Here is a 27,533-nt window from a genome sequence, read left to right as displayed (position 1 = left end):
TTAGAGTCGTACCTTCTCATAACCAATATTATTTATAGCATTTCAATCATTATTAAACCATATAATAAATCACATAATATGGGCCACAATAATTCTTACATTCTCCCACTTGGCCCATATGATTTTCCTTTCATGGTTTAATAAAGACTATAATGTGCACAATAAGATTATGCTATAAAATTTCATTAAATTGGCAATCACATAATAATCACAATTAAGTAAAGAAAACTAATGCGAGTCATAGCGGTTATATATCATTAATTGACATAGTCCCTTCTATGTACTACAACTATAGCACTTTATTTAACATGATCCATAAATGAGAAGTACAGTAATAGTCCAACCATAATATTTCTTTAGAAACTATCCTGTTTAACATTCATCTATTTCCATAATGTATACTAAATAGAAAACAGGAAATATCAGAAACATGTAAGTGAGCTCAAAGTGTCAAATACATAAACTTAATACAATCATAATACAAACATTAATGACGTCCAATAATGCCCATCCTTTCAACATGCTCATTAAATGTTTTGGGCGGCAATCCTTTTGTTAAGGGATCTGCTATCATAAGATTGGTGCTAATGTGCTCAATTGACACTCTTTGTTTCTGAACTTCTTCTTTGACAGACAAGTATTTGATCTCCATATGCTTAGCACCCTTAGAATACTTGTCGTTCTTAGAGAAGAAAACTGCTGCAGAGTTATCACAATAGATTTTCAGCGGCTTGGCAATACTGTCGACGATCACAAGCCTTGAAATAAAATTTCGCAGCCATAATCCATGAATTGTGGCCTCAAAGCATGCCACAAATTCAGCTTCCATAGTGGATGCAGCAATAAGCGGCGCTTCGCACTCTTCCATGAAATTGCCCCTCCAGCCAGAAGAAACAAGTAACCAAATGTTGATTTTCTTGTATCGACACATCCGGCTAAGTCTGAATCTAAATATCCAATCACCTCGAGATGATCAGATCTTTTATAAGTGAGCATATGATTCTTCGTTCCTTGCAAGTATCTAAGAACTTTCTTTGCAGCTTTCCAATGATCCATTCCAGATTACTTTGATACCTACCCAAAGCATTCCGACAAAGCAAAACTGATGCAACTGTCGGTGCAAGTTTGTGCATACATTAAGCTTCCCACAATAAATGCATAAGGAATATTATTCATTTGTCCTCGTTCCAATTCACTTTTCGGACATTGCATAAGGCTAAATTTATCACCTTTCTGAATTGGAACTATTCCTGCCGAACATTTACTCATATTAAATCTCTCTAAAATTTTCTCAATGTAGGCTTTCTGAGACAATCCTAATAATCCTTGTGATCTATCACGGAATATTTATATTCCTATCACATATGTTGCATCTCCCATATCCTTTATTTCAAAATTCTTAGAGAGAAACTTCTTGGTTTCATGTAACAAACCAAGATCATTAGCAGCAAACAAAATATCATCAGCATACAGAACTAGAAAAATAAACTTGCTCCCACTAATCTTCATATATATACACCGATCAACGGTGTTTTCCTTAAATCCAAATGAAGTTATGGTATCGTTAAACTTAAGATACCATTGTCGGGAAGCTTGTTTAAATCTATATATTGACTTCTTTAATTTACATACCATGTGTTCCTTTCCTATAACTGAAAAGCCTTCGGGTTGGTCCATATAAACCTCTTCATCTAAATTCCCATTAAGAAATGCGGTTTTTACATCCATTTGGTGTAACTCCAAGTCATAATGAGCCACCAAAGCCATAATGATTCTAAGTGAGTCCTTCTTAGAGACTGGTGAAAATGTCTCTTTATAGTCAATGCCTTCTTTCTGAGTAAAACCCTTTGCAACAAGTCTGGCTTTATGTCATTCAATATTGCCTTTTGAGTCACGCTTGGTCTTAAAGACCCATTTACACCCGACCTTCTTACATCCTTTAGGCAATTCAACTATATCCCAAACTTGATTTTGATGCATGGATTTTAACTCTTCTTCCATGGCATTAAACCATTCATTAGAATCTTCACATTCCATGGCTTGGGAAAATGAATATGGATCATTTCCAATTCCTAAGTCAAATTCTGACTCTTGTAGATAAACCATATAGTCATCAGAAATAGCCGACCTCTTTTCTCTTTGAGATCTCCTTAATGCTATTTCTTGTGACTCAGTTATTGGAGGTTCATTATTGACATCTCAATTATTGAGTGTTTGTTGTTCTCGATTATTGTTAGATTGTACTACAATATCAGAAACAACAACTTTAGAAGCTTTAGGCATAGGAACTTCTACCCTTACTTCTTGAATGCAAGCATCATGCATTCTTTCACTCCCACTGATGTCACCATTCTCAATGAACCTAGCATTTCCAGATTCAACAATTCTTGTACTATGATTAGGACAATAAAATTTATACCCTTTGGATTTCTCTGCATAACCAATGAAATAACCACCGGTCGTTCTTGAATCCAATTTCCTTTCATGTGGATTGTAAATTCTTACTTCTACTTGACAACCCCAAACATGCAGGTGTCGTAAACTAGGTTTCCTTCCCGTCCACAGTTCAAATGGAGTCTTTGGAACTGCCTTACTAGGAACCCTATTTAATAAGTACATAGAAGTCTTTAAAGCATACATCCACAAAGACAAGGGTAAGGATGAATGACTCATCATACTCCTAACCATTTCTATTAAAGTACGTTTACGTCTTTCTGCTACACCATTTTGTTGTGGTGTACCTGGCATTGTGTATTGAGCACAAATGCCATGTCTTTCAAGGAATTTAGCAAATGGACCTGGACATTGTCCCGATTCATCATACTTTCCATAATATTCACCACCTCTATCCGATCTTACTATTTTCACCTTTCTATCTAATTGCCTCTCAACCTCTTTAATATACACTTCAAGTGCATTCACTGATTGAGACTTATCATGCAATAGATAAATATAACCATAACGTGAAAAATCATCAATAAAGGTTATGGAATAGCTTTCCTTACCAAAAGATGGAACATCAAAAGGACCACATATGTCAGTATGTATAATTTCAAGAAGCTCTTTGCTTCTTGTGGCACCTCTCTTAGTGTGTTTTGTTTGTTTACCTTTAATACAATCAATACACACTCCAAGGTCAGTAAAATCCAAATTTGGAAGAATTTCATTCTTCACTAATCTTTGCATTCTTTCTTTGGATATATGACCCAAACGTTTGTGCCACAAGTAAGCAAAATTTTCATTCACCAAACTTCGTTTAGTGCCAACATTATGATGCAAGGTCATTAATGTCTCAACAAAAGTATTATCAAGTCTAAATTTGTAGAGACCATCACATAAAGTTCCAGTTCCAATAAGAGTATCACTCTTAAATAGACTGAAAGATTCAGATCCAAACTTACAATAAAATCCTGTCACATCAAGTCTTGGCAAAGAAACTAAATTGCGAGAAAATGTAGGTACATAAAGGGTTTGAAACAAATCCAAATAATGCCCAGTATCTAAGATCAAACGATAAGTGCCAATGCCTTCAACTCGGAGCTTTGTCTCGTTCCCGTAATCACATAACTTTCATTTGGCTTTATAGTTTGGATCGTAAGAAATCCCTGCATCGTATTTGACACATGAGTGGTGGCACCAGAATCAATCCACCAAGTATTATAAGGAACTTTAGTAAAGTTTGATTCAAAACATACTAAAGCACAAGGCTTATCTTTCTTTTCGAACCAAGCCTTACATTTCAGACAATCTTTCTTCAAGTGTCCAATTTTGTTGCAAAAATGACACTTAATAAGATTGTGTTCATTCTTGTGGATTTGAGAAGCCTTTGAAGAGTCATTCAGGACGTGTAGTCCTTTCTTCTTGCTCCTTCCACCTTTCCTCTTAAAATTCTTTCGAACTTCTTGATGACTTGAGAGATGAACAGAATGAGCCTTTTGATTCTTTATCCTTGTTTCCTCTTGAACTAACATACTGGCCAATTCGTTTATATTCCACTTATCCTTTATAGTGTTGTAATTCATTTGAAATGGCCCATATTGCTCATGAGGTAAGGAATTAAGTATAAATTGTACTAAAACGTACTCATCCACATTCAAGTATAAGCTCATGCATGGTACGCGAACCATCATATTTCATGGTGGTCAGTGTGCTCATCAGTGTACCAGCAAGTGACTTATCAGCAGTTTGAGAACGCTCTTCCACAAATTTCATAAATTCCTTAGCATTGTTAGTCTTGGGAAGAGAAGTCTTTAAGTTGTTTGCAACTGTCATTCGCATGAACATTAAGCTCGATCATTCGATCTTTCCCAAGCTTTATGGAAAGACTTTTCATCATTGCTACTTTCATCGTAATAGCAGCTAGTTTCTCAGCTTGAAGTGCTAAATCAAGATCCAGGACACCTAAGTGAAACTGGACTTGTTCACTCCAATCAGGAAAATTTATCCCATTGAATAAGGGAACAGATGAGGCGTGCGAATGGAGTGAAACAGGTACAGATACTGCAAATGTGCAAGAAAATATTCATACATTAATACTTTGAGAATATCACTTAATCAGATTCAAACTAAATGACACATGTATATCATAGTTCTCCTTTGGGCGATCCTATGATATATATATATATATATATATATATATATATATATATAAACCATAACGATGCTAATAACTTTTATTTGATAATTGTAAATATATCTTATTAAAATTTATTTGTTATCTTTGGATATACAAACAAATTTAATAAGTCATATTAATTATCAACCATCATGTTCATGAATTATAAGAAAATAATTAACCTTTGGGTTAATCCCTAAGTTCTTATAATAAATGAACTTCAATATACCCATAACTCCAAAACATATCAATTTCATACATAGCATCAATTAATCATGGGTAATTGAATAAAATAATTTACAATATCAAAAAAAAAAAAAACTTCAAGGTTCGGACACTTTGGTGACTAACAAACCATTCATAATATGAATTTTTAATATTGTAAAATACAAATGTTTACCAAATTTGCACACAAGGACAAAAACTTAATCAAAGCATAAGGGTAAAATTGTAAAATCATGATTTCCATAAGGGCAGAACCATAAAATTATAATCCAGGGACAAAATGGTAAATAATCAGCAATGGCAGAATCGTAATTATAAATTAAATAGGGCAGAACAGTAAATAACCATCAAAAGAGGGCAAAACGGTAATTAGGAGCCTTGGGAGGGGCAAAAACGTAAAAGTCCGCGCGGGGACGTCAGGCACGTGCCGAGCATGTGCCTTCGTCCTCAGCGGGCGCGTGCCCCACACGTGTGCGTTCGGCGCGTGCAACGCACGCGCCTGCAACCGCGCGGGAAGCCCCCCGCACGCGTGGTTCCCACGCGCGCAGCGCTTGCGCGCGCGTGACGGCGCGTGGCGCGTGGGTTCCACACGCCTGCAACTGCAGCTCGCGCGTGGAGCCCACGCGCCTTCTTCCTCACGCACAGACGCAATTTTTCGCCGGTTTTTCGCCGTTTCGCTGCCTGTTTCTTCTCCGGCAGCCCATCCCTGACACAAATAATTAATGGGTTTTGAAGAGCATGCCGGCACGACCACATGGGTCCAAGTTTCGGAGAAAATGACCAAAATTGGCCCCAAATCAAACCAAAGTTTCCCCAAAACACAAACCCTCCACCACCGCCGCTTCCGCCGCTCGATTAGCCTCCGGTGAACACCGATATACCGGAAAAACTCATGGCTAATGTTTTTCATGGCAGTGCGACGGTTTGGGTCCGAAATCAAGCGGTGGGTTGCCAGATTTTACCCGGAACCGGCGAGTTTCTTCCTTGCCCTCAAAATTCCGAATTCCTCCATTTTTGTCCTTAAAATTCCAAATTACTCCATTTTTGTCCTTTTCCACTCGTGCACAGTAACTTTTCTTCACAATTTTCGTCCATGAAGAACGTCCATCATTCGGATTTTCTTTAACAGAAACTTCCAAAACATTTCAACAACGACAAATGCTACGAACATGATCATTCAACAAATCATCATGCATAAATCATAATATTTCTTTAAATGGAAAAATCATGAGATCATAAACCAAATGCTCTGATACCAACTGTTAGAATGTAATTCATATAAAACTTGATGCGGAAATTCATAACAAATCAATGATCTTTGATCTTCATGATTTTCACAAATAGATTCAGACAAACCTTTATCCATAGCGCTACGCTTGATGATGATCGTTGTAGAAAACCCAATGATCTTGAACCAAAAGGAGAAATCCGATTTCTCTCCCTTAACCCACTAAACCTTAATGTATTCAATTAATGGAGGAGAGAATACGTTCTTTTCGGATCCCTGGCGCCAGGGATTGAACGGTGGTCAACTTCGGTGATCTTCCATGCTAGCTTGTTGACCGGAGGAGGGCACGATCTGGTGGAAGCTTGGACGCGGCAGTGGCTGGGTTGTTTTCGGTGAAGGAAGAAGCAAAATTGAGGGAGCCGAGGGAGAGAACGTGGGGTTGAGGGTCGAAGGAAAGAAGTGAAAAGCATAAGCCAGCGTGATCCAGAGAGAGAAGGAACGCACGGTGAAGACCAAGGCAGCTGCCTTGGCGTGCTGAAGAAGTTGCGGCTGAGGGGAAGCTAAAGTCCACACTTATCCCAACCATTTAAGTGTATGTCCCCTCTAAAGCCCACATAATTATCTTAATGTCTTCCATTTACTTTTCATCAAGAAATTTCCCACAAATTGTCCAAATAGAAGCCAAAATTCCAGCTCCTATTTTGGCATCCGAATTTCATTACTTTGGGCTTCAATTCCTCACTAAAATTCCCAATTTAATTTCCAACTTTGTCGAAGAAATTGCCCATACCATTTTCAGCAAGTCCACAACACCCAACAGTTCGATAAACAGGCTAAAATTCCAATCAACTTGGCCGATCCAATTTTCCGCTAATTTCCGCGACGTCCGAATCCATTTCCCGTAAAAACCTCGGAATCTCTGAAAATTTCTCGGAAAGACAAGATAACGTCCTATAAATGAACCGTGACATGCTCGAACGTCCGATTCCCGAAACCGAATTTAATTTCGTGGTTAAAATTGGCCGAACGCGATTTTAGTCCGATCTGACCTATTGAGTAGCTTTTAGGTATTTTACCGCGGTTATATCCCTTAACGGCTTCATCCAATAGATTGGTTAACTCGTGAGTGATCAGCACGGAGAAAAAGGACCATCGGTGCGTCAACGAGATGTCCATTTCATATATTCGGAACGGGGTCGAAATTCAGGATGTAACACCCCGCCTAGGCCATAGCCAACCACGGTTGAGAGTGGCCCTCGCATAAGAAATATTGCACACCTAAGTCAATAAACTGCTTCTTTGTCAATAGGAGAAATTTAGTAATTAAGAAGTCTTCAATAACTCTACATTGTTCAGATTAAATATCTAGATGCGTAAATTTGTACTTTCCTATTTTTAGCAGTTAAATGTATTATTCCTATATACATATTGATGAGTTTAACAAAAAATGCCATTATTAGGGGATTTGTCGCGGTTTTTTTCATGCAAGCGTTGCTCAATGAATGAATTACTTAGGATAGGTGGCAGGACCCTAGGTTGTTCTTGACTATTTGGAATTCAGAGAGTTTTTTTGCTCGATTGGCTGGGGACAAGGCTTATTAAAAATGGTCCTACCTAATTGCTTATTCAGAATGGCCCTACCTATTTTCTAACCCTTTTAATTAGATTTCTTGTCATTAATTCTGAGAGATTAAGGCTTATCTAACTGATGGCCGGTGGCCTTGCATCCTGAAAATATGATTGTTTACTCCCAAAGCCTGAGTTTTGGCCATCATGAACTAAAACTCAACTTGAATTTGGGAAGGTAGTAAATCGAACTTCTGTCATATGTCTCGCCCGGTTATATATTCAGTTTTTCGATCGCTGAAACTTGTCAAACGTGCAAAGCGTGCGAGCTCCGGGGACCATCCACTCGTTATATTTCCTTGGACCACATCAGTTCGGGAATATTTGCCTGTTTTTTCTTGTTGGATCATTCCAGTCCTCTTGCATTAGAAAATGAAGGGAACTGTCATGCAATGCAGTGAACAGTGGAATTATGGGGACAGCTGACCTCGACCAAGAGCATCTCGCTGGTACAAATCCTTTCAGTTTCCTGTTCCGCACATGCCTGATTTCTTACTCCTCCTGTTTTAACTCCGAATATAACATATAATGTTATATAACTAAATACATCATTTTTATCTCGTGACACTCTTATTCTAAGACTAACATTTTCTATGATAAGTTCATAGATGTTCTTTAATTCAATCATTGCTCGTGATTATTGTAATGAGCATACGGTAGAAATAGGAGGGGGAGATTGTCAAGATGGGGTCTAAATCTGAATCCATTAACATAATTAGTTGGATCCATCTTCACTCAAAATCTTCAACTAATGAGCATAGGCCAACTAAAATTGTATTAACTACTTCACATTTGAGATTTCTCTTAATATAACTCACACATGTATCTGAAAAATCTCCCTCTCACGCGTAAACTCATGCCAATGTTCCGATGTGAGATTTTTCTAATATAAGTCACATGTGTGTTTTGACAATCTCCCTCTCACATGTGAGCTTAGTGTTAGGTATATGCTCCCTTAATTTAGGTATTATTCTACATCAACTTATCTTAAGTTGAGTCTCCATGTCATTGTAATGTACCCACAACTATGCACAACAATAATCATGAACTGCTAACTTGGGATTACGTCCCCATAGTCTCTATCTTGCAACACATACCAACGATCCAGGGTCTCCTCTCGCCAGATTAACTGTGATGGCAAATTCCACCAAAAACAAGCTTTGATCATGAGATTTCTTTTTAAAGTCAGAACAAATTGGGGGTGGAGCATCAATTGACTATCATCTTTGATATCATTTATTAAGAGCGCGCAATAGAAACCGGATATCTTCACTAGAGCGATCGTCAAGAGGGAGCCTAAGTCCGAGCCCTTCAACATATCAAATTGGACCCACCTTCACTCATAAACTTAAGCCTATGAGTTATGGGTCAATTATGATGTATTAACTACTCCATACCATATCAATTCTCCAATGTTAGACTTCGCTACCATAACTCACATATATATCTCAACAATTATCATCACACCTCTCAAGTCAATTTTTTTTTTCATATTGTAATGCGAGAGTCATTACTATCACTAAACCATAACATTTTAGTGTTTTTTTTTTTTTTTGTCGGTATAACATTGTAGTTTGATTAGGCAAGTTTGTTCTCCTTGCTAATCTCTCGAACTTTCTTGCTTTCTATAACACAATGCTTCTACATCATTTCTTTCTTTCTTTGCCTTTTCCTACTCTCGAAATAAATACTTTTAGAGAATAGGAAACGTGCACATGTATGCGATGTAAGATCCTAGAATTAGACATTTTATGTATGCCATTCCTTGTCACTAGCAAAAACGGGAGGGCCTCATTTATGTTTCATCTAGTGCCTTACGCAGTCCAATGTCCCTCGGAGATGTCTATGAGAACTAATTTAAAATATCTTATGATAAGGACCACCGTCCTCGTGCACGAGAAAAATGAAGGGAATTTCTTTTGGCGTGAGAAAAATTAATGGAATTGCTGTGCAGTGAACGTTGGATTAATGAGGACCACAGTCCTCGACCAATTGTTTATTACATAACTACTATTAAATACAGCAAATTTAATCATTCATCAATGAATTAAATTAAGGTAGTTTCTGGTGATTGTGTGATAAACAATTAATTCCGATACAATAAATCCCGTTCAAGCCTTATCTCAATTAGAATAATCTGTCATTCTGTGGTTGGAGTTTCATGAAGCATATCTACACGTAATAGTTTGCATGCAATCGAGACATCTGTGCAACATAAGTTTACGATCATATTACAAGAGAAAAGGATCTTAATTGCTACTTACACATCAAGAATGCAAAGAGATCCACACAAAGAATGAGATTGTTCAGGGTTGGAAACCCAAGATTTTAGATGGTGGAAACTCCAAATTGAGAACTATTTTTTATTAGAAAGATCTCTATGCACCACTTTAGGGTTGGAAACCCAAGATCACGGAGGTGGATCTAGTAGCAAAATTGGGGTGGAAAGTTCTTGATTGAAAAGCATTAGGTGCAATTCGTCTAGGGCTGACGAAAAAGATAAGATAACAAATTGCAAAAGCAAAAACCGCAAAAGAAGCCATGGATATTCTAACTAATATTTACAAGAAATCGTCCACATCAAATTAGGAATTTTTGTTGAAGAAATTGGTTAATATGAAGTTATTTGTTGCATAATATATTAATAGTTTCACATAGGTCTCAAGTTAGTTGGGATCCACAAGCATAAATATGGATATGAAGCTTCAAACTTTATTATTTTTATGTTCCTTTCCAAAAAAACTACAATACGGCATTGCAAGGAATTTCAACCACCATGAAGGATGATTTGACTTTGGATGTATGAAGAGATGCGAAGAAAAGTCCTAGGTGGAGATAATTTTTCGACATCTACATATTCAAAGGCACTAGCAATAGAGAAGCGTAGAATAAAAGTAGAGGAAAATTTAGTGGGCGTAGCAAGTCACAATCAAAGGGAGAGAGACAAGTTGCAAAAGATGAGTATTGATTTTGTCACTAGACCTGATACCAGAGGTTTTAGTGTAAAGCCTAGAAAAAGAAGCAATATGATGAGAATCAAGGAACTAATGTAGTTAACAATGAACCTTTGCTAAAGAAATTATGTCTGTCTGCGAAGTTTAACTTGACAATAAATAAGTGGTTTATTAATTCCAATGCTTCTTTTTGTTGCACCTCACAAAGAGATATATTTGCCAATTATGCCAGTGGAGATTTCGAGTAAGTGGTTATGGGAAATGACTATATGTGTCCAATTGTTGGAAAATGAATTGTAATTGTGAACATCTCGGGTAGAGAATGTCTAGTTTTGCATGAAACCAGGCATATTCCAAAATTAAAGAAAAATATCATCTTAAACAAGAAACTTGACCAAAGAGGTATGGTAGCAACCTTTGGATGTGAAGAGTGGGAGATAACCTCAGAAACAAGAGTCATAGCAAAGGGAAATCATATGAGTATACTTTACCTTCTCCAATGAGACAATATTAGTGATATGGTTGTAAGTACAGTGGCTACAGGTAATTTGGCTACTCTTTGGCATTATTGTTTGGGACATCTTGATGAAGTGTGTAAAACAATTACATTCAAGGCAATTACTTCTAGGTTTGCCAAAAGTCAAGTTGGATTTCTATGAGGATTGCATTTATTAAAAAAAAAAAAAAAAAGACGGTAGTTGGTTTTCAATTGAATGGGTGACAAAATAAAAGTTGAAAGTTAGAGTTAGTTCATACTGATGTGTGGGGCAAACACATCAACTCTCTTATGGTGGTAAGAAATATTTTGTCATCTTCATTGATAATGCAATAAGGAAGACTGGGTCTATGCTCTCGAAGAGGAAATTCAGAAGTATTTGGGATGTTCAAAATGTGGAAAACCACAATAGAAAAAGAGATAGTTCATCCAATCAAAGCTCTGAAGTTTGATAATAGTGGTAAATACATGAGCAATGAATTTGCAGAATACTTGAGCCAGGAAGGCATACATCAGTTGAAGACTGTTCCTCGAACCCCTCAAGAAAACGATGTAGCAAAGAGGATAAACAGAACCATTCTATAAAGTGTGAGATGCATGAGGCTACATGTACATCTCTTGCTACACTTAGAAGCTATTACAATTAATGGTTGAATATCAACTGGAGTCCATCTAGTGTGTTGAATGGAGACATACTGCAAGTGCAGTGGTCAGGTAAAAAAGTTAATTATTCATATCTACAAGTATCTTGTTGCATTGCATATGATTTGATTGATATAGAAGTTAGGAAGAAGCTTGATGCTAAGTCCTAGAAGTACGTTTTTATTAGATATGGTGACAATAAGTATGGCTATAGGCTTAGGGATTATGAGAATAACAAAGTCATCCGCTGACGGAATGTGGTATTCCACAAAAAAAAAAAATGTGTACAAGGATTGTTAGATATAGCATGAGAAGGCAGTAGAACTAGAATATTTTGAGCTGGACAGAATATACGTGAAGATAATTCCAGCAAATTAGAGTGCACTTGAGGGAGAGGTTAAAGATGAGCCTATTATCAATAAGGAGGAAGTTTAAGAGGAGCACAATGACTTGGCGTAGACTAACAACGTTGAAGAACTTGTCTTGAGGAAGCCTACATGTGTGAGAAAGTCAAATGTAATTTTGATACACTAGCAAATATTATTATGAGCCATGTCTTATATATATAGATTCAGGAGAGTGGGAGACTTTTGATGAGGCAAAGAAAAAGACATCCAACATGTAGTGGGAGCATGCTATGAAAGAGAAGATAGGCTCATTACTTCAGAACAAAACTTGGGAGTTGACCAAGTTTCCCAAAAGTAAAAAGGCCTTATTAAACAATTGATATTAAACTAGTGAGTGATAGGATTGAAAATGAAGCAAGTTGTGGTATCAAATACAAGGCGAGACATGTGGTCAAGAGCTTTTCTTAAAAAAAAAATGGATTGACTACACCAAGATATTTTCACCAATACTTAAAATGACATCAATCATAGGTCTATTGAGTATGGTTGTAGTGGAGGATCTTCATCTTGAGCGGTTAGACGTGAAAGCAGCGTTTTTACATGGTGACCTAGATGTAGACTTATATGGCGCAATCTAATGGTTTTGAAGTCAGAGATAATGAGCACATGGTATGTTGCTTGAAGAAAAGCTTGTATAGCTTGAAACAAGCTCCGTAGCAATTGTATTTAATTGACGGTTTCATGGAAGAAAACGGATTTGCTCATTGTGAGGTTGACCATTGTGTTTATTTTCGCAAATATGATGATGATGATATTGTGTATCTCTCTTTATATGTAAATGACATGTTAATTTTCAATTGATGGTTCATGAACTTTTGGTACTTATCCGATATAGTCCCTAAACTATATAAAAATGTTCAATGTAACTATCAATCAAAATTCTATATGATACACAAATTATGTAATTTGTATATTTGGTTGTAATTATCTTGTTGTGCAAGGAAAAGTTACTCCCCCGTACACAACGTTTATGTCACATTCACATGTAATGAGCGATTCGAAATGTCCGCATTCGTCAATTGCTTATGACATTGAAAGACTAAGCAAGCAAGACACCTTGCAATTAGAAAGAAGACGTATGCCTCGGATTGATTAAATCATAGGGATCGGATGGACAAGAAGAAAACACACAAGGAACATAAGGTTTTAATTCAATAGGACAAACAACAACAATTGACAATGTTGATGAAGTGCGTTAATGATACTCACGAAGAAGAACAAGAAGAATCAAAGGAGGTTAAGATGGTGAGGGGTCAAGGGCCCGAAGACGGTGGGAGCATGGGACTCAATGAAGGCCACCGAGACCCGGGGAGGTGAAGGTAGACCACCCAATCCCGTTGGAGAGCGGGCTGGGCATGGGCATAATGTACCCGGCTTTGCCTCCCCATGGGAAGTGGTAGGACCCCAAAGACGGCTTCCCCACCCGAAGTCCATCTCGGTCACCGGGAACCTCTGTTCGGATGACACCACGAGCGCCATTGATCCTTCCTCCTCCTCCTTACTGTTGGGCTTGTAGAATATCCTTGCCAATGTTTGCACTGGTCGGTGTTCTTCCACCTAATCTATCAAGTCCGAAAGTGCTCCTTCGTTGCCGCCCTCTCCACAAACTCGTGCACCACATCCGCCACCCAGCTCAGTGGCTTCTCCACCACCTCCCTCGCCCTCTTCTCTCCGAATGGCACCGACAGCACGTTCCCAAAGTAGGATGACATGGGTGTGGGCTTTTCGTCCTCGCCATGACTCATCAACCTACACCTGCCATCCACCACGATCCCCATCATTGACATTGTCTTGTTGTCATCATTATCAGCAACTGAGGAGGATTCAGCCACCATCCTCCAAAGGAAAGCGTTGAACAATTCTCACTTAGTCCTCTTGCTTCCATTGGAGCAGGCACTCTGCTGCAACTCACTTAGCTTGGAAGCGGTCACATAGTATAGGCGGTCATCGTCCCTCAATGTCAACGTCTCGCATTGCTCATCCACCTGCAGCTTGTGTTTGGGAGGTGGGTACAATGTAGAGACTTGGATGTACATGCGGTCTAGAGAGGGGTCAAAGCAGAGCGGATGCCTTGGATTGAGAAGAGAACGACGGAAGGAAGGAGGGAGGGAAATGGGTGCGGCGGAGCAAGCTGTTTTTGCCCAAAACACCATGAACATATTGACCGAGTAGGCATCAGCTATCCGATGGTCAAATGTACATGCCACCACTATTCCTCCACACTTTAGCTCCGTCGCCTAAATGTTTTCCATCAAAGAAAAAACTTATGTCTTAATGGATAGAACCAATCCTAATGCAGAAATTGTATAAAAAACTTATGCCTTGGTGAGATTTAAGATTAGTTCTACAAGCTCTAGACATACCTTTGAAAGCTTACGGCGAGAAGTTATCAAATGACATATTGACCATATAGAACAATGTTATTTCAATAAATAATTATATATGTCCGAACATGGATACGCATGATTAACAGTGGAAACGAACTTGGTTTTTATCATAGAGACTGCAAAAAAATGTGATATCCATTATCCAATTACTTCATACGAGACTTACTATAGAGAGGAGAGATTATTTAAGAGTCTTACTATGTATTTGGTAGCCATTCTATTTCCAGAAACAATTTGTACTTGAAAATAGTTTTTTCTGATTCTACTCTTTGAACAAGTTTCTAAGTATTAGCCCCCTCTTTTCATTTCGGTTACCATGACGCCCTTACACTCCTATTGACATTTTCTAATGTCACCAGAAGTGCAAGTCCTTATGTTGGTCTCGGGTCCCCCTCCCCCCCTTTTGTATAGTTTCGTTTTGGGTTAAAGTTAATACATGCCTTACTTTACCCAAAAAAAAAAAAAAAAAAAAAAACAAGTTTCTTAGTATTCGAATGTGTTTGATAATTGCACAAAATTTTTATTTCCAAAATAGAAAAAGAACATGAATGCTTTTTTGTACGATCCTCAAATTTTTTTATGAAGTAAAATTTCTTTCAATTTTTTAATAATTTTATGAGATTTTTCTTTTTTTTTTTTTCCTTTTTCTTCTTCCTCCGCTAGCTAATTGCTGGGCCTCAACGATGGTTAGTAACCAACCAAAGACAAGAGCTAGCGACCTCGTTAGCCCCCGGGAGGACAACCTCACCTAGCTACTACCATCAAGGCTCGACCTCACCCAATCAAGGCAAGGCCAACCTTGCTAAGGACTAGCGAGGTCACTGGGCCTCATCTTTGATTGGTCATTAGCCAGTCGTCACCATTGTCGAGCCCTACAACTAGTTAGAAGAGGAAAAGAAGAAAAGAAAAAATAATAATTTGGTTTTATAAATTGTTCCCGAAAACAAAAAAAGTAATTTTTTCAATTTCATATTTCTGTTCCAAATCTATTCCATGGTCACCGATTTATTCCGTGAATAGAAAAATTAGGTAATGTTATTAAATGAATTTATTATTATTATTTTTTTTTTTTTTAATTTTGAGAAATAAAAGAATAAAAATAATCAAGGATTGACCGGTCATCTAATATAAGACGTTAACATGTTTCCCATGAAGTCAAGGGTAAAAGAGTGATCCCACCTCTGCCATATATATTTGAATTCTTTTGTGCTTGAGGGCACTGGGAACCCATGCCATGCCATTACGGTCTCAATAAATTTATGATTGCTTCTGAGGTCCACCTTCGCAAGATTTTTCCACTCATTCAATTCCGTCCATAAAAAATAAATAAAAAAATTCATAGTCTCCTCTTATGATATATTATTATCACTCATCTATCATGCTATTATTATCTCGCTGTTCTCTATGGATTCAATGAGCTAATGTATAATCTCAATGATCACACAAGTAAACAAGAGGAACTCGTTCAAAGTGTGAGATTCTTTTTCCTTTCAATATTTAGGCTCAATATGTTTCGGGAAAAATATAATATTTCTAAAAAACATATTCCAAGAAATCACTTTCGAGGAAATGACAATATTTTCTAGTGCTTAGCTAAAAAATGAAAAAGAATTAGAAAATATTTTCCTCCAGTTGATATGGAATTTGATTTTCTTGGAGAAAATTGATATATTTTCAATTATTTTTCTATTTTTTTTCTTTTTCCTTCTTCCTCGACCAATCGTTGCCCATAGTGGCAACGAGTTAGGCTCATGCTCTCCAAATTCCAACAAACTTGAGCCTTGGCTCGCCTTTGATGGGCTGTTGTCGTGGTGGTTAAGTAAGAAGCGAAAAGAAAAAAAGAAGGAAAGAAAATAATAGATAATAATAAAAAATAATTAAAAGTTCGATTTATATATATATAAGAGCAAACGTTTCATTAACCAAGGACTCGAGTCCAAGTGCCAAAGACCTATGCTGATACATAGTCATATTTTGGAAAATGTTTTTTTTAACATTTTAAGGAGGAAATCATTTTCCTGAATTTTAGTATAGGTTTTTTGTTGACTAAGAAAACATTTACCATTGGCTCATTTTCCTAAGCAAACCAAATGACGGAAAATGAAGAAAATGTTTCTAGAAAATATTTTCCATGAAACAAACAGAACCTTAACATTAAATCTTTCTACATTGTTATGTTTTGTATGAGAAATCATTGATGTATTTATGCTCTATTTGTTTCACAGAAAATATAATATTTATAGAAAATCTTTTCCAAAAAGTCATTTTTCAAGAAAATGATAACATTTTATGATGTAGAGTTAAAACCTGAAAATGAACTGGAAAATATTATTCACCATTTGCTATATAAAATCTAATTTTATTTTTCTAAGGAAAATTACTAATAAATTCAATATTTTAAATAATATTTGAATTTATTTCTTTTCTTTCTTTATTATGTTTTCCTTCTTCCCGAGCTAGTCATTAGCCATGGCAACAATCGACGAGGCTCAAGCTTACTGGATTTCGATGAGCTAGAGACTTGTTAGAGGTCATTGAGACATGAACTCGCCAAAGTCTAGCAAGCTCAAGACTTGAGCTTGCCAGAATTTGGCTAGCTCGAGCTCGAGTCTCGTCAACCTCTAGTGAGGCTCAAGCTAGCTTATGGCCAATCAATGATTGTTGCTGTGGCCCACAATTGGCCAAAATGAAGCCAAAAGAATAATAATAATAATAATAATAATAATAATAATAATAATAATAATAATAATAATAATTAAAATTTCAAATTTTAAAATATTTTTATAAGAATGAACGCTTCATAAAAAAGAACTCAAGCCTGTGTGCCGAAGACCCACACCAATACCAAATCATACTTTGAAAAATGTTTTATGATCTTTCAAAGAGGAAATCATTCTCCTGAATTTCTTTTTTGATTTTTTTAGTCAGATTTATGCATAGTTTTTCATTAACTCATTTTCTTAAAAGAACTAAATGCTGGAAAATATTTTCTGTGAAACAAACAAAGCCTTAATCATAGTTTATGCTATTAGGCATGATCAAAGTCCAAGCATTATTCTTCTTTTTGAACAATGGTAAAGGGCATCCAAATTGATCAGCCAAATTCGCACGCTGAGTGATGTAAACGATTAGTTTATATTCAACACCTATTTAAAACACTTCAATATCGATGAATAAATCAATTTAGTGAACCGTTCTAAGTAAAGTTGGAAAATTCGACTGATAGACTAGACGTAGAAGATACACTATTTCGTTCGACACTGGTTATGCATAAATAAAAGATTTAAGAAAAAGACTATAGATTTAGGTGAAACGAAGATGAAAATGGGTGCGGGTGCTTATACGGTGATATGATCTTAGATGGATAAATGATATATAGTGAGGCTGTATCTAATAGCAATACCTGAATAGCAAGCACGCCTCGCTTCTCTTTGGGCACCAGTTTCCCTTCAACAGTGTCATCCGGATTATACAGGTTGATATGGCGGAGTTCCACGTCTACGAAAGCTTCGATGAAGTCGACCCCCTGATTGTTGCACAGGAGCTCAGGCTCACCGGCTGAGTTTTGCACCACCTCTCCGGCGATAGCATAGTAGGAGACCAGAGTTTGGGCCAAGGCGGCTTTCAGAACACCAACCACGGACCCATATCCCAGCCTCTGTGACGCGATGGTGGTTGAATTGGCGTAGCAGAAGAAGACGCCTATGTCGAGCGGAGGCAAGAGCAAGTCGAGGTTGGAGAGGGGCAGCCGATGCTCTTGCTTGGGCAGTGGTGCCGCCACGACTTCTCTCTTGCCAGACTTCACCACGAACTCTCTGCCTGCACCTCCATCTGCATCCATTTTATGTACTCTGTAGCGAGTTTGAGAGGAAGAGAGGGGGAGAGAGAGAGAGAGAGGAGGAGAAGGAAGAGGGATGGACCTGTTTGGTTGAAGATGAGCCGGCATTTATAGTCCCAAACGGCCGTAGAGTAACAAGTTTGGGTATCGAGGAGTTCACAGGTTAGGCTTCCGTGTCTAAGCGCGCAGAACTTGGGTTTGACCCATAAATCTTCAATCCAAGTCATCCGATCCGATCGAGTCCGGGGATTCGAGTCCTTTTTAAACAGATACCAAGGAAAATATGCTAAAAGATACCAATTTCTGAGCGCATTTTCCACGATTCTTTGGGGAGTAGGAGTAGCGGTACATATTTTGTCGTTCATGGAGCTTAAAAAATAACTGGTGCAGTGGTGCAGGCAGGAGGGTGCAGTGGTTTCTTGTGTACAAATAAATTTTCTGTTCAATAAATCGTGTTGAGCAAGTGCAAATGATGAAGTTGTTTACGTTTGAAGTTTGTAATGTCTAATGATGGGCTCCTTCAGAGCAGCACTAGGATAGCGAGTCAAAGTTACCATGCTTTCTCCTTTTTTATTGTGGTTGTTGACTTCAAGCATGACCTCTTTTTCCACAAAAGTCTTGATTGAAGTATCCTCCAATGATCACTTGTCACATCCAAGTTCGTTAGGGTAAATTTATTATCTGGTTGGTGGAATTAAGGCTTATTCCCTATCTAACACTGAGCATTCGACACCGTCTTGATGTCTTGAGTAGAATCATTAATATGGGAATGAATTTTCGGCATTTAGTCCAATGTGACTTTTTAAAAAGTTTTGAAGTCCAAATTGGAAATTTGTTCATATGACGTGGCAAAAGTAACCAAAAAGTTAGAAAAGAAAACCCAAGAAGAAATCATATGAAGAATTTTAGTCATTTCGATTGAATATCCAAATAACAGGTTTATGACTAAATTAACAAATTTTAATAAGGTTTAGGATTAAATTTGCAATTTAGGATTAAGTTGGCACAATAGAAAGATTTATGATTAAATTAACCACCGTACAATAAGTTTATGATTTTTTGGACAATTATCTCTAGAGAGTTTGGTAGTTGTTAATACAAAGCCCCCGAAATCTAGTGACAAAGCAATATCAATAGACATCCCCCTTTCTTTCTTTCTTTAAATCAATTCCACTATGTGATTTTATCATTTTAAAATTCGAATTAGTGCATGCCCATCTTCTTCCTTCAAAGGAATTTCTTTAAAGTTAGAAAGTTGGGAACTTCTTTATCCGGTTTCCACTGAATTTTCCTTTTTGTTTGAGTGACTGGGTATATACACCACGGCTACTTAATTGATCTCAATTAAGAAGGATGCATTAGCTTTCATTTTGTTGACACTTAAATTTTGGCAATCCATTTAATTATTAATTACATAGAAAATTAGGGACTAAGTTTTAGTCCCTAAATAAAAATATTATTTAAAACTGCATATAGTTATTAGGAACATTTGCATTAGTAGTTAATAGATTCATATAATTTGCATTTTAATCAAAGTGGCGGTAGATGGACTCAACTGATTGGTTTTGAGCTTAATTAATTAATTGGTCTGAGCCCATTATAGTATTCCAAGCCCGTTACTTTGTTCACGGCCAGAATTAAGACCTATATTTGGGATCACATGGAAAGCAATCGGCATGATATTTCAAAATATTCACGCGTGAGAGATGAGCAGATTATTATGTTATTCTTAAGATCTCTCGTGTATTGTCAACTGGCATATGAGCAGCGAACATTTGGCTCGGCAGAGAGAGATCCACGGCCTTAATCAAATAAAATTTCCGCATGGAATCAGTCAACCAGGGAAATAAATAATTGATTGGGGGAAAGAATATATGAAGAGATCAGTTCCTATACAGTATAAATAGACCATCCCATAGTTAAAAAGAGGGGGCCACACAGTCCATACAAACGGCCACATTGAGGGGAGCGCAATAGAGAGAAAAGGGAGGAGAAAGTTGGGACGTGCGACGTTGGTTCATTGAAAATCGTGAGAGGGAGAGAGGGCACCTCCAATATTCCTTGAGGCACTCACGTTGATCAACGGGGAGACAACCGCTGCTCGCACCAGGAAAAACCATTATGGAATTTGAGCATCAACGGGGAGACAACCGCTGCATCGCTGCCGTTCTGACCTCCTTGCTCGATGACCACGCTGCTTCCCTGCCCAGAGTAGCCCTGCACGGCTACGACGTCTTCATCCGAACAATGCTTGGGCCCAACTAATGCGACGATTGACGCTGCTCCCTGTACGATACCTTGACGTTGGAGCCTCGCTGCTCTGCTATCCACCCCTTGCTAATCCCAACATCGCCTGCTTGAAGCTTCTGCCGTTGCTGCCCATGTCACGTACCAAGATTCAGCAAATTCCCAACGACGCTGTTGCTTTCCCGACATTGCAGTTTCCCCGTGACGCTGGCTGTGGCGCTGATCATATGACGATGTCGTCCAAAACCACATCATGAACAGCAAAGCCGCTATTGTTATCCTCTCGATGGACCATCAACAACCCTGGCCAGCCTCCTAGCTCAGTCCCCGAAGGTTGCTGGTTTCCTGCTAAGTTGTCGCTGCTTCGCGGCGTGGTATCCAATCCTGTCTCCATCAACCCTAACAAGATATCCGAGAGCCGTGTGTGTCTCCATCAACCCAAACAAGATATCCGAGAGCCGTGAGTTCCAGCACTTTGCTCAGGGAGAAAAGTCAAAAGAACTAACACAGAGAGCGGTGCTGAGTGATGGAGAACAACTGAAGAGGATGAAGCACAAGACACATCCAAGAGACACGAGTCAAGAAATTGCACGTTTAGGGATCATTAGAATAGTTGTGTTATTATTATTATTTTTTGCCTGTCATTAGAGGAGGTCATTTAATTAATTAATGTTGCATGACATATAGTTTTCATGATAGGTTGGATGTCACGCCCCGAACCCCGAGCGCGAGCACATCCCACTGCGGTCGATCAAATGCGACATTCACAGGTAGTGTCGCCGACCCCACTCATTTCTTATTGCACAAGTGGAACGTATTATAAAACCCCTGACAATGAAATAAGGGATAGACAAGCAGGAAACAAAACCACAACATGACACTTTCACAATTCAACAGAATTACAAATAGAGGTCTATGGCCAAGAGTCTACAAAAGACTGGCTCTTAAAAGGAACTGTCCTATGACCTACAAGTCGGACACGTTCTCCAATCCTTATGACTTCACCTCTGCAACTTCTCAAGGCCAACTAAAGCTATCTGGCCACTCCATCTACCAGGGACCTAAAATTTTAATCCCACTTCAACCCCTTAAACCCCTATTAGAAAGAAAATACGCCTCGGGTGGCCTAGCCACATCACACAGAAGACTTACCTCGCCTCAGCCTTTATCTGCAGGTTAGCACAATTTATATAAACCAACCACGTGCAATCATGATAACCAAACAACTGCGGCACAATCACATCATCAGAACAATTCAACTACTTGGATCGTCTCAGCGATCAATCGACTCAGTCGATTACATGTCATTCTAGCAAATCAATCATTGCTCTCAATCACGGCCCCACTCGGCACGACCTTTAAAAAGGTGGTAGATTACGGCCGGGTTGGGCGCGACCTCTAATAGGTGGCATATCACGGCCCCACCGGGCGCGACCTTTATCACCGGGTGCGTGGCATATCATTGGCCCCACCGGGCGCGACCTCTAATAGGTGGCATATCACGGCCCCACCGGGCGCGACCTCTAATAGGTGGCATATCACGGCCAATCGGCCATTCATTTCCACACTTAGGATTTTATAAAGAGTCCCGATATATCGCAATCCCACTCAATTTGCCACAACCAATCATCAATCAAATTCTAAATGCACAAGCAGCGATCGGCACGAAATTCGAGAGTTTAGGGTCATGACAAAATTTTCGGAATTTATTAAATAATTAAATTTATTCCGAAAATAATTAAATAATAATATTCATATTTTTCACAATCCACACTCAATTTATAATATCCAATCATCAATTTCAAAATCCAACTACACAGCAGCGATCGGCATGAAATTCTGAGCAACCGAGATCAAAAATAATTTTTCCGTTTTTTTTTAATAATAATATTTTAATAATTTCGGAATTAATATAATATTATAAATTTCCAGAATTTCGAAGCAATTAAATAATTCAAAATAAAAAACCCTATTATGTCACATCAAGGCTTTATATTAAAAATAAACATACTTAACTTTAAACTAAAACACTTTAACTTAATTAAACACCATAATCTAATCATCAACTAAATAAACTAATTTAACCACCTAAGCTTACTTAACTTAGGCTAAGCACACTTAGGGCGTCATTAACCGTCTAATCAAGATTTAGTGAGTTAAACTCATCGGATTAGCGAACCGAGCGGACCAAAATGACGAGGACGACGCGAGGATCGACTTTCCTCAAGGCGGGCCGAGCATCCGGGCTCGGGAAGGCGGCCAAAACGGGTCAAACGTCCGCTGCCATACCCATTTTTCCCAGCTTTTGGTTGCGGCTGAATGGTGGCTGATCGACGGCAGTTCGGGCGCGGGGAACGGCGGAGAAGAGGGGCGGCAGCGCGCCGATGGCTTGGACGGGCGAGGCGACGGCCAGGTGAGGCCCCACGGCGGCGGGGACGAGCTCCGGCAGCTCCTGGAATGCACGAACAGGGCAGACGAAGGCGGCCGGGTGTCGGCCAAGCGGGCGAGGGCGGGCGGATGGGCGGCGATGGCGACGCATGGCGGCGTCGAGCGAGCGACGAACGGCGGTCCGGGCGGGTTGCAGCCAGCCGACGCTTCTCGGATCTGCTGGGTGTCGAACAGCCACCGGAGAAGGAGGAGAGAGGGCGACGGGTAGGTGAGCTGACCGGTGGAACGACGTGCAGGTGGCGCGGGGCGGCGGCGACAAGCGGCGGAGGGCGGGCGTCGAGCTAGCTGGCCGGCCGGATTCTCTCTCCCTCTCTCTTCCCATTTCGAAACCCAAGGAGCTAGAGGTTGAAGATGATGTTGATGGGTGCCTTTTTGGGGAACAAATCTCCACCTTACACTTGTCAAGATCTTAGCCATTCTTGCCCCCACACCATGACATCACCCGCATGATGTCATCTTCCACTATCTCCTCTCCCACAACATTCTTCAATGGGTCCATTTATTTTTCCGCCGGGACATGAAACTTTGTACACTTAATTCAATCATTTCTCAATCAATTCCATCCAATTGAAGCTCAATTAAATTAACCCAATGTTACCACGCTTCAATTCAATTATTTACTTGACCATAGAACTATCTTGATCTCAAAAATACCACCAAAAGAGGGCCTACCAATTTTCCGAACCAAATTAACCATACTCGATTATTATGCTCAAAAGCTTGGCTTGCATGAAAATCTTCCAAAGATGAATCAATATTCCTAAAATGATTTGTGACACACCCAGACTTCCAATTTCTGAATTCGATCTCAATTCCACGGTTAATTTCACTTTGGCACGATACTAGCGCGGCCCAACCTACCGGGTAGACTTTAGAAATTTTCATGCATTTGACCAGTGGTTGATCATCTCAAGCCACAATGTACATCTTTGAAACATTGGCGACTTTCGGTTGTCGGGGAAATCTCAAGGTTTCAAATACGAACACAGGGTACCCAATCGACAGAAAAGTCGGTCCAGTGCTGATCGACAAGAATTGTGCGATCTGGTGGAATCACCCACACCTGATCACATGCCTCTATCAAGTCGACCTATCTCCAATCTCTAATCGATTTTAATTGTACCGTAATGACCCTTGCAGATTAACTCAGTCGAAAGGTCGCTTCCTGGTCAAATTCTCGAGTCTGATGCAAGAAACTCTTAACAGCTTCACCCGATAGACTAGTTTCCACATGAGTGGCCAACTCAAGGAAAAGAACTATATGCGTGCCAACGAAATGCCCGTCTCAAATTATTGAAAATAGAATTGGAAAATCGGGATGTCACATTGGATGTTTCATGTCATTTTAGTTGGACCTTTTGTATGCGATTGCATTGTACATAGATTAGGTTTTATTAAATAAGATAAAACCCTAAAATATTGAATAAATTGAGTGTTAATTAAATTTCATTATAGGTTATATATGTGGTTTTCTATTATAGATGTGATTTGCTAACTAACACTATAGATTAGGTTTCATTAAATAAGAGAAAACCCTAAAATATTGAATGAATCGAGTGTTAATTAAAAATCATATATAGGTTATAGATGTGATTTTCTACTTTCGTTGTTTTGAGGTAAGTATTTTGTGCTCACAATTTATTTATTGCTTTGCTTTATTGAGTGTTAAATAATAGTTTCATACCCATAAAATCAATGCAAGTTGCATGCAAAGCATTTTTTGAAGTAAAAGGGAAGAGGTACTGAAATGACATTAGAAAAATATAGCATAATCAAGTCCTTGAACTCATTTAATCTAGTTTGTAGAGGTGAATTAATTCTTCCATAAATCGATCCATCGAAATAGATTAGTGGCGACTTCTAATTGAAAAATCATTTGCATATTAATAATTTAAATTCTAAGTTGCTTATTGGTATGAGTTTAAGAGAGCCCGAATTAAGTCTATGTTTAGTATTCCATTCGTCCTTAGGTGGTGCAAACTGAGGTAAGGTCACGACGCATTTTATATAATTTTGGGCATTCAATCAGACTTTTGAACAATAGCACCCGGGTTAAATTGAAATGATTTAAAGATTGTCAACTTAATTGATCTCGATTTGGTTTGGTATTGAACTCAGATGAGATTTTTCAACATATAAGGCTAGCAATAAAGAAGGGAGGCAAATTACGAAATCAAGATTTACACAATGAAATTACTGCAAGAAAACAAATGATAATGAAGCGATCTTTATTATTCATTTAAGACCATATTTATTTCATGACATAGAGGTAAACAAAAGATAACTTAGGACAACTAGTACAACACACATAACTTAGTACTACCAATACAACTCAATCAAACCACTCCACTTTTGCATTACGAACCTTTATTATAGTACTGCTAAGTCATAAAGCAGCAACTATTGATAATAGCTGATCACGCAGTATATATATATATATATATATATATATATATAGACTTGGGACTGTTCGTTCTAATTATCTTCTGGTGAGGTGGGATGTACAGATCGGCCAATTTCCAAGTCTCCAGTGACCTCATCCTGGACCATGTTCTTGTTCTTCGCCACCAACCAATTAGCCGGAATTTTGCTTCCATCCTTAAGAGCATCCATTCCCTTGTTCAGCAGCTCAATCCCGCGACGCTTGTCAACATTGAATTCGTTGCTATCGATGCCTTGTGTGCCCGCGATTAGATGCAGGCACGTCTCCAACATATGCCCGATTGCCACGGCGCCAGTCGGACCCTTGTAGAGAGGCTTCAGGTCCGGGGACTTGTGCGAGTCGACCAGCAGCTGTTCTCCGACGTGGTAATATCTGATTGGAGGGGTGAAAGGAACGATATCAAGGGCGTTGGTCACTCGAAGGGCGCGGAGCTTCTCGGACAAGGAGAACGTCGCCTGGAAGTTCTCGTCCCCGACCTTGGGGCTGGCTAAGGGGAACGCGGTCACCAGACAGGCATTCTCGGGGTGGTCGATGGGCGCGTTGTAGCCATTGGTCACGATGTCCAGCGCATTGATCGTTGCCAAAGCCGCACCCAGGCTGTGGCCGGCCACTGTTATGCCGATGGTTTCACCTTTACCGGCATAGAGATCGACTTGCTTCCGGACCTCCCTTAGAACCTGACCAAAGTTGTCCATCAATGCCAGTTTTAATTTGACAAAGTATTCCAAACATCACTTGCGGTATCTTATCATATTTTTAGATTTATATATATAAAAAAAAAGGTGAAAGGCAATTTGGAGCTTATTCGGGAGGTAAATTACCAAGAGCGATCTATAAATGGAGTGAAAGTTTCTTACCTGCTCTCTGGCACTAAGCGATGTGTACTTATTTCCTCCTATATCCCTCTTCGTATACAAATCTAAAAAGCCAGGTGAATCTTAGTATTGGGGTCGTCCTCGAAAATGTTGGTCGCCGGGGCCAAATCATCTCGAATATCTTCTATGGACTCCAGGAGATTCGCCGTTCCTCTCCAAGTGACCAAAATGTCCCTTCTTCCCTAATGCCTGGGTCCCCTCGTCAGTGCTCACCGCGACATACCCGGCCCAAGACCTGTCCGGCTGCACCAGAAAGGTTAAGTGCGACGGCACGTAGAAGTACCGGGTCACCTCGTACCTGAACTTCTTGTTGTCCGTCTCGAGACCCACTTTAGAGAAGAGCTTGTCCATCGGGTACAGGGCCATGCCGTAGCCGTCTTCAGACTCCTCCTGGCCGTTGTACGCGTCGTAGATGGCTTGGACTCGTTCTCCGTAGTGTATGAGGTACATCAGGAGATCCTCGTCGAGAGGATCCAACATGTCCTTCCAGTTGGTCTTGCCGCTGAGCTCGGTCCATGGCCTTGAGCTGCCACCTTCCATGGTATGTCTCTCTCTCTCTCTCTCTCTCTCTCTCTCTCTCTCTCTCTCTCTCCCTCTCCCTCTCCCTGAACTCTCGCTGATAACTTTTTTTTTTTTTCTCTAGATGGAAAGGCTTGTGGAGATGCAATCTTGCTTCCATGCAATTTATAGACGCTGCCTCTTCACTGTGCCATGCGCGATCACATTACGTGTCGAGGGTTTTTGTTTTTTCTTTAAATTGCTACGTTGAGTTACGTGATGGAGTTGCTTTGTGCATTATCTGGCACGTTAAAAACTTCTCTGATTATCTATTAGAGAGTACTCAATTTTGAGGTGAGTCCTCCACCTTTTTTTTTTTTGTGTGCCCACCTATATTAAATAGCACTACGAACCGAATGGATCAGAGGGACCGTGCATATCTTCAGTTTAGTAGATAAGAATGTGAATTTCCAATCTCAGTAGCTCGAAACTAAATATTAAAGATTACATGGCTGTCTTTCGTAAGGAATGATACTTGTGCTATAAAAATGTGCCAATATTTTGTTTCCACATGATGGGTAATGCAGCTTTTGGTGAAGGGAAT

General features: G+C 39.1%; 1 protein-coding gene and 1 pseudogene across 1 annotated transcript; both read right to left on the bottom strand.

Moving 5' to 3' along the window:
• Positions 1-13,420: 13,420 nt before the first annotated feature.
• Positions 13,421-18,421, bottom strand: LOC120293919 (annotated as a pseudogene).
• A 7,167-nt stretch (positions 18,422-25,588) lies between these two features.
• LOC120293918 (phospholipase A1-IIgamma-like) lies at positions 25,589-26,251 on the bottom strand. The gene has a single exon (XM_039313732.1). The coding sequence runs from the start codon at positions 26,249-26,251 to the stop codon at positions 25,589-25,591; it is 663 nt and encodes a 220-aa protein (XP_039169666.1).
• Positions 26,252-27,533: the final 1,282 nt, after the last annotated feature.

The sequence above is a fragment of the Eucalyptus grandis genome, chromosome 5 (assembly GCF_016545825.1).
Source record: "Eucalyptus grandis isolate ANBG69807.140 chromosome 5, ASM1654582v1, whole genome shotgun sequence".
Taxonomy (NCBI): Eukaryota; Viridiplantae; Streptophyta; class Magnoliopsida; order Myrtales; family Myrtaceae; genus Eucalyptus; species Eucalyptus grandis.
The sequence above is the reverse complement of the archived record's forward strand: the minus strand, read 5'-3'. Positions and strand labels throughout refer to the sequence as shown.

Bases quoted from the DNA above. Each gene is read 5' to 3' on its own strand.
- LOC120293918 (XM_039313732.1), bottom strand. From the start codon at position 26,251: ATGGACAACTTTGGTCAGGTTCTAAGGGAGGTCCGGAAGCAAGTCGAT.